At 37.3% G+C, this 8,600-nt stretch overlaps 1 protein-coding gene across 5 annotated transcripts in view; it reads left to right on the forward strand.

Moving 5' to 3' along the window:
• Window positions 1-8,600, forward strand: part of dmd (dystrophin) — a 2,012,228-nt gene that overhangs the window by 1,631,304 nt on the left and 372,324 nt on the right. For all 5 annotated transcript variants that reach the window (XM_043700735.1, XM_043700733.1, XM_043700734.1 and 2 more), the window contains one exon: window positions 7,188-7,399. In XM_043700735.1, the coding sequence (XP_043556670.1) occupies window positions 7,188-7,399 (212 nt within the window). The remainder of the gene's footprint in view (window positions 1-7,187; window positions 7,400-8,600) is intronic.

Genomic DNA, 8,600 nt, shown 5'->3' on the forward strand with positions numbered 1-8,600 from the left:
TACCCTTTTGTCCTTAATGTATTTGTAAAAATCCTTTGGATTCTCTTTAACTCTATTTGCCAAAGCTATCTCATGTCCCCTTTTTGCCCTCCTGATTTCCCTCTTAAGTATACTCATACTGCCTTTATACCCTTTTAAGGATTCACTTGATCTGTCCTGTCTGTACCTGACATATGCTTCTTTCGTTTCCTTTAGCAAACCAAGGCAGAAAGTATCTGGATATCTCTCTCTCTGTCTCTCCACCTCCTTCACAACATCTCTCTATGTTAGAAAAAAGGTTTAAAAGAAACTCTGAAATTAGAAGATCTGATTGACCATCAAATCAGAAAGCAACTGTCACCTTCTTCACAACAGCATGTGGACACGGCTAAGATGAATGGCCTGTGAAAAATATCTTTCCAACTTGTGGGCTGGATTGTTGATTTTCAGAATTTTGTTTACCCTGACTATTCTTTTCCGGCCCATCAAATATGTATCAACCCATTTATCTTTTGATTGGCTTAATTTTGATCACTTGGGTGTGTAGTTGGGCTGTGCAGCACAGTTAAGTCATATTAGGTTAGAAATCATTTATTTTATTTGTTCTTGTTAAAGTATGCTAAACCTGGTGTGAATATCTTTTCTCATGAGTAGTGGTCAGCCATGAAAATTGATAATTGTTATGGTTTTATTGGAACTTTACGAATTTATACATTTTGTGATGATTTGTATAACAGTGGGGCACAATTATTAGTACACCTTTCCCAGTTATGCATTGATACAGTTTAAATGACTTGTCAAGACAAGTTGAGAACAGCTGAAGCCTAAATAGTAGTAGCTCAGTTTTCAAATTGCCAGAGACACTCTGCTATTCCTTTGTCCATTCAACTGTTTTCCCTTTATATTGAAACTTGCTCAACGGAATACAAGAGTTCTGAAATTTGGAACAAACTTTGATAAAATCCACCAATGCAAAAATATTGCAGGATGTTTTGTTTTGTTCATTTTATTTTTGTTTTGGGAAAATCCATGAAATAGAAACATAGATAATGAGTGTAGGAGTAGACCATTCGACCATGCACCACCATTCAGTACGATCATGGCTGACCATGCAATCTCAGTATCCCATTCCCACTTTCTATCCATATCCCTTGATCTATTTAGCTGCAAGGGCCATGTCCTGCTCCGCCTTGAATATATCTATGCAGCTTCCTGTAGGAGAGAATTTCACAATTTCACAACTCTCTGAGTGAAGAAATTCTTCCTTATCTCAGTCCTAAATGGCTTACCCTTTATTCTTAGATTGTGATTCCTCGTTCTGGATTTCCCCAACATTGGGAACGTTCTTCCCACATATAGCTTGTCCAGTCCCATCAGGGTTTTGTATGTTTCTGTGAGATTCCCCCCTCATTCTTCTATCCCTTGTTTTGGGTTCTCTGGGAGACATTTGACCTTATCCCATAGTTTGTGACTTACTTTGGCTTTGGCAAATTCACTTTTAACAAAATTAACTCTCTATATTAATCAAAAAATTTGTTCAAGTGTTTGGCTGAACACAATCTTACCATCAGTAATGGCAACATAGTTGCAGAATCCTTCAATAACCTATTTGGTTAATTGTTGAAGTCAATGGTACATTTTTACATTCTGGTTGGTGTGATGTTTCACTGATAGTGTTTGTCAATTGTTCCATTGTTACAAAAGCTGAAATTTCATTGGCTATATCTATCAATAGACTTGTCCTTTCAACAAGTCAACTTTTGTGACTTGGCAACATTAGCCCATTCAGCCTGATCCACCATTCAATCTGATCATGGAAAATTGAATGATTACACCAGTTTTTGAAAAACATGGCAGTCAAGTATCATAGATTGTGTTGGACCATTCCCAAAGATAGAGGCAGGGCAATTGTACATTGTTATAATGATGGATGTGACAACCTGATTTTCGGAGAAAGTATGGCAGAAAGGAGGAACAAGTGTGTCAGGTGATAAGAGTTTCAGAAGATTTCCAAGTTGAACAGAGTGAAGTAAAAGGAGACACAAACACTTCTCAAACAAAACTTCTTTAATTTGTCTCACCAATTCTGATATTTAGTGCAGTTAGACACTCTGTTCTCCTATTTAGAAGGGCAACAGCAATATCTTGTAAGACTACTTGAGATGTACAAGGAAATTTATAGAGATACATCTGAATGTACTACCTGAGCTAAGCACGACATAGGTAGAGTCAGTACCAATAAGTACCAAGTTCAGCCCAGAAAAGTCAACAATGTTGTGATCCCAGCTGATAATGCTGGGATCACAAGTCAAATCACAGATAGGAACCCTACTCCACAGATCATAAGCTTATTTGTTTTGGTTTTAACAAAGTGGTCTCTTTCTGAACAATAAACATAAATGCTGTAGATTGTGCTTTAACCACAAAATAGGCGTTTCTTCAATAAGGAACAAAGAAAATCCAAATTATCTGTGTACAGTGAAAACACAAAGATTTTAAACATGCAGTCAAAATATAAACCCAGTTATCCCAAAACATGCCTTTATAAATTGAAAAGAAATAAAACAGCTTTTGTATTGCATGCAAACACCCCTGTTGAATTCTCAAACATCACTCATCTACAGTAATCAAAACACCACTCCTATTACTCACACCAGTATTCCTGTGCCGAACACGTCAGTAGGTTTAATTCAGCTGAGGTTTCAGGTGTTGAACTGGAACAGTGATTGTTTCTTCTTGGAGTTACCACACCATATCTTCACCATACTCAGTGTAAATACATAATTCTGGGTTTTCACTCTAACACTTCTGGTTTTGTACTAACATAAACTTTTCACTCCACGGTAATCCAATTGATTAAACCTATCATTTCCATTTCAGGACTATTGCTGTACATCACCATCCATTTCTTAGGTGTTCCCAAGACTAATACATTACCCAAAATTAAAATTGAAGCTACATACTTCTCAGTTATAGGAATTTCCCTTAAGTTAAAAAAAAGAGATCGCAAAATGCTCTTAACAAACCTTTGAGGTTCCATTATTTACCTTAGTGAGTTGCAAGTAATCCAAAAGAAACAAAATTCCATTAGCCCACAAATCCATTCACTCTACACTCAGACTTCACAAATTATTTTTCAAAGAAGTCACTGTGGTTACAGAAGTACTCACAAGCTGATCATTAACTTCAGATACACACAAAAACCCACCAGTCACTCACTCAAAAAATAATTAGAACTCACCAAATGTCATTAAAATTACCCACAGTTTGTTCCACAATAGTTGGAAAAATAATTCAATACATACTAGAAAATCACTTGAATGAACCTACTCAAAGAAGTTGGAGTTCTCCAGTAATGGTGGTTCCTTAACCAGATGAATGAACTAGATTCTGCATAGACGACAGAAAAATAACAGCTCACACAAATAAATTCATGCCCAACTCCACAATTAGAAAGAACACTGTATCAATAAGGTTGGCAGTGCCTCATTTCTTTCAAAGATTGATCGATCATAGAGGTACTAACAAGTGCCATGAATATCAAGGGCTAAAGAGCCATTCACTTCTGTTACAGCAAATAGATTATACTAATATGGATTCATGCCATTTGGGTTGAAAAAAATGCCACAGCTATGTTGCAAAGGCTTATGAAATGGAATAATTACATCTAACTATGTAATTATTTAAATTCTGTAATACATAGTAACAGATAAGAAGAACATATAAAGCAATTAGAAGACCAGTTTATGTGAATTTGCAAAAGCAAGAATATCTTCCGTAGGATATATTGTAGATTAAGATCGGTGAAATTGAAAGTTTCAGTAAAAGTCCTCATTCCTAAAACTAAATTAGAAATAATGGGATTTTTTTAGGAATGTGAGAGTTTTACTGGAAGTTTTTGTGCAATTTCAGCATGTTAGTTATAGTTTAACAAGGTTGTTAAGCAAGCAAAATTGACATGGTCACCAGGATGCCAAGCAGCCTTTGAGAATTTGAAAGCAATCGTAATAAATGAACCAATGTTGTTCCCCCTCCCCAGGACTTTTTAAGACCTTTCAAAATGGTGATTGGTACCAGTGACTTGGGAGTAGGTGTAGTCTTATTACAAGATGACAAGTCAGAAATAGTGAAGCCAATGTGGGGTACATTTTGAAGAATATAAACCAGAGGAGGTACTCTACTATAGAAAGAGATGGGATTATTATTGACCCTTCAATGTTTCAAGTCCATGTCTGACATGATAGCAAAGAAATATTAATTTACACTGACCATAATCACTGGCATTCAAGATTTGGAGAAGCAATAAGGATACCTCATTCAATCCTATGGACGGGTGTTATTAAGCATTGTTTCCCCACCGTTTTTTCCCTACCTATAACATTGATGTTTGTTTCTTGTCTGTGTGTATCTGATCTGTATGTATGGGGTTTAAGAGTGATAGAGCTTCAGCTTTCATTAGAGTTATACATTGATAATTCACATTTTACTTCCCTGTAGTTAGAACTGATATCTTTACAATGAATAGCATTTCTGATTAAGTACAGAAACCTGCTCAGTGTTTTCTGTTAACCCAAGTCCATTAGACAGTAGATTGGAAGCTTTGAGCAATTTGACTTAATCCCAAGAATAGTGGAGCTTAGGTGAACTTTCCCAAATGGGTTGGAAAACTATATTTTAATTCCATCGTCTGTTTCTTTAGGCACTAAATGCAGATTCTTATTTAAAGGAAATCATTGATAGAAATCATCTTCTAAGTTATGACCTTTTCTTGCTACCTCTACCCTAAGCCATTGTTTAATCAAGTCATTTTGCATAATTTCCTTATCTCTTACGTGTTCAAGTTCTTTAAAAAAAATTAGTTTCCATTGTTTCTTTGCATGATCTTTCATCTCTCTTTTCATTTCTCTTTGTTTCTTTTTTCTCTTTTTTATTTCCAATGCTCTTTTTCTTTTTATTCGCTTGTCTTCCCATTGCTTTTTTCTTTTTCTTTCAGTTCAAACTTTTTAATTTTCTTTTCCCAATGTCTCGCATCCTCTTGCTTGAGTTATTTCATTTCTCTTTTTTCTATTTCTAAGTCATTTGTTTTTCCATTGCTAAATGAATCTTTGCTAAGTTTAGTGGTGCCAACTCAATTTCAGGTTTCTCTGTTTTTTCTCTTCTTTACTGGACTTCCCATTCCCCACATCTGTTTTGTGCACATAGAACAACTCATTCGCCCCTTTTCTCCAACTGATTCAATTCAGATTTTATTGTCCATTTAGAAATGCATTCAGGGTACACTGCTCGTTAGTTAAAAAACACATAAATTCCAATTTCATTCAGGTCTATAATGCCTTGAGGATGGAATCATAATGAGTAGATAACACTTGTTCAGGGACCAGTCTTACCACTTTAAATTTTAATTTTGCCCTAGAAATCTCCAGTGTAGGAATAGATTTCAGATCAAAGTTTTGTTCAGCTGTGTTCATTATACACTTTATAGTTGAAATCCAATTTAAATTTCCTAAAGATCAATAGTTGTTGTTTCTTCTTTTCACATCCACTTGGCAAGAGTTTTGTTTGCAATAACTAACTCAGAAGTTGTGTATTTATCGACTAAATATTGATAGCTCACACACAAGCATTAAATGATCCACTTTCCTGTTTTGCTTGCTTTCTCGATGCAAAACGTTTCTTAAAATGTAATCACAAAAGTTAAAATTTAAGTTCTGCCCTCGTTCTAGGTGCAAAGGGTGAGGAAGGTCTGTTTTTAAAAAGGTGTTAGTTATGTTAGATTGTGGATTTAAAAATGAGAAAATATGCTGCTTTAAACCAAAGGACTTTGGAAGGTGTTACAGTTAGTTTTTGTCAATGTAATACCCATCTCATTATGTGTTATATCTACAAGATGGCTTTATTTATGTGGAGGGGAGAATGTTAAACACCTCAGCTCCATGTTTTTATGGGAGAATGTGAGGACTGCAGATGCTGGAGATCAGAACTGAAAATGTGTTGCTGGAAAAGCGCAGCAGGTCAGGCAGCATCCAAGGAACAGGAGAATCAACGTTTCGGGCATGAGCCCTTCTTCAGGAATCATGCCCGAAACGTCGATTCTCCGGCTCCTTGGATGCTACCTGACCTGCTGCCCTTTTCCAGCAACACATTTTCAACTCCATGTTTTTATGTCCAGGAGCAGCAAATGAAAGGTTGAGAATCATTGTGTCTACAATCACATGTCCTCAAAGACTCAAAAAGGAACTGAAAGAAAATATCTCATCAATGTCTGTAATCCAGACCAGTGCCAAAACTGGGCTTCACTGTTGTTTTATTTGGTCTTTCCCTACCCATGTTTTATCTCATTTCTTTGTGTGTTTGTTTGTATGTGGATGGGGATTTTCTTTTTTAAAAAAGGATAAAATTTCACCTGTAGAGAATTATGGGTTTGTCATTCACGTTTCTTTTCTGCCATCAATTAAGAACAATGTTTTCCTGTTATATACAGAAATCTGAGGGGTGTTTTCTTTTAATCTGAGTTTATCAGTCGAGGAAATTTTGGACATTGATTCAATCTTTTTAATCAACTCTAGGAATAGTGGGGCTTGGCTTCCAGAGCAGCTCCCCACTGCACCACCCCGCCCCCATCCTCACCAAGCCCACCATCCACCATAAACCATGACACCAGAAGCCCAGATACAAGATTAACTTCTATTAGTGTGAATTATGGTGGGAACCACTGCTTGAATGACACAAAACTTGGTAACAATAATATGTTGGGGTAGGTGGGCTCTCCCTTTCGCATTTGGAACCAACCTTAAACTGTAGGTCAGCCAATTAAGACCAAGATAAGGAAAGGAAATCAGAGAGTTTTGGGTCTTTGCAATTCCCTTCCTCAAAAGTCAGTGGATACAGAATCTTGGTATCTTTTTAAGGCTTAGTTTTTAAGAATCTAAGGAGATGAAAGATTGTGGAGATTTCAGGAATGTAGAGTTCAGATTACAATCAGATCAGCCAGTACTTTATTGAATGGTGGAGATTGCATTGATTCAGACTTTGCATCTGTTTTCATACTTGTGACAAATGAAATGTAGAAGACATAAGATTTACAAATACCTAAAGCATGCTGATTGTAATGGATTTCCTTGCACATTGGATGAATGTTTGCACCCTTGTAATAAAATTGTTCTTTGATGTAACCTTTTATTTTAATTTTCTTACCCTTTTTCCTGCAGTTGAAAAAGTTCAAAATCAGTGGGATGAAGTGCAGAACAGGTTACAGTCCCGCACTCAACAGCTACAAGAAATGCTAAAGGATTCCAACCAGTGGCTTGAAGCCAAGCAAGAGGCAGAGGAACTTTTAGAGAAAATCAGAACCAAGCAAGCCTCCTGGAAGGAAGTTTCCTATACCATGGACATACTAATGAAGCAGAATGCAGATGTTAAGGTAAATCAAATGGCTTTATAAATGTGGACAGCCTTTTTATTTAGGATAGATAAATCAACAGGAAACAAAAATGTCTTTTCCCATTCCTCCCCCTTCCTCAATCGCAGCTTAAACTTTAAAGTGTTTTAATATAAAGCATATCACAAGAGCCTTATCAGTCAGCATTTGATGCTGAGCTATTTAAGTTTGCAGTGCAGCTGTCCAAATGATTGGTTCAAGGTAGATTTTAAGGAAGGTAAATGAAATGGTTTTGGAAAGAAATCGTCAAGCTGAGGACCTTTGCAGCTGAAGGCGTGGAATGAAGGATGCAGAGGAGAGCAGAATTGGGTGAGTGTAGAGGGTTATAAATCTGGAGAAGGCTAAAGAGAGGGCTGATATTGTGGAGGGATTTACAAATCAGGATGAAAGTTTAAAGTTGGAAGTGTCATGTTAAAATGAATCGCTTTTGGGGTAGAGGTGATCTGTACAAGAAGGACGGATTACACCTAAATTGGAAGTGGACTGGCAGAGACATTTGCTGGAGCTGCTTGGTAGCACTTAAACTGGTAAGGTGGGATTGTGGGATCCAGGGAGATAGTGAGGAAAGAGATCAATCTGAAACTGGTACAGTTGAGAACAGAAGTGAGTCAAACAGTCAGGGCAGGCAGGGACAAGGTAGGACTAATAAATTAAACTGCATTTATTTCAATGCAAGGGGCCTAACGGGGAAGGCAGATGAACTCGGGGCATGGCTAGGAACATGGGACTAGGATATCATAGCAATTACAGAAACATGGCTCAGGAATGGGCAGGGCTGGCAGCTTAATATTCCAGGATACAAATGCTACAGGGAGGATAGAAAGGGAGGCAAGAGAGGAGGGGGAGTGACGTTTTTGATAAGGGATAGCATTATAGCTCTGCTGAGGGAGGATATTCAATAGACAATAGACAATAGACAATAGGTGCAGGAGTAGGCCATTCTGCCCTTTGAGCTTGCACCACCATTCAATGTGATCATGGCTGATCATCCTTAATCAGTATCCTGTTCCTACCTTATCTCCATAACCCTTGATTTCACTATCCTTGAGAGGTCTATCCAACTCTTTCTTAAATGAATCCAGAGACGGGGCCTTCACTGCCCTCGGCAGCAGAGCATTCCACACAGCCACCACTCTCTGGGTGAAGAAGTTTCTCCTCATCTCTGTCCTAAATGGTCTACCCC

Source organism: Chiloscyllium plagiosum, chromosome 12 (genome assembly GCF_004010195.1).
Source record: "Chiloscyllium plagiosum isolate BGI_BamShark_2017 chromosome 12, ASM401019v2, whole genome shotgun sequence".
Taxonomy (NCBI): domain Eukaryota; kingdom Metazoa; phylum Chordata; class Chondrichthyes; order Orectolobiformes; family Hemiscylliidae; genus Chiloscyllium; species Chiloscyllium plagiosum.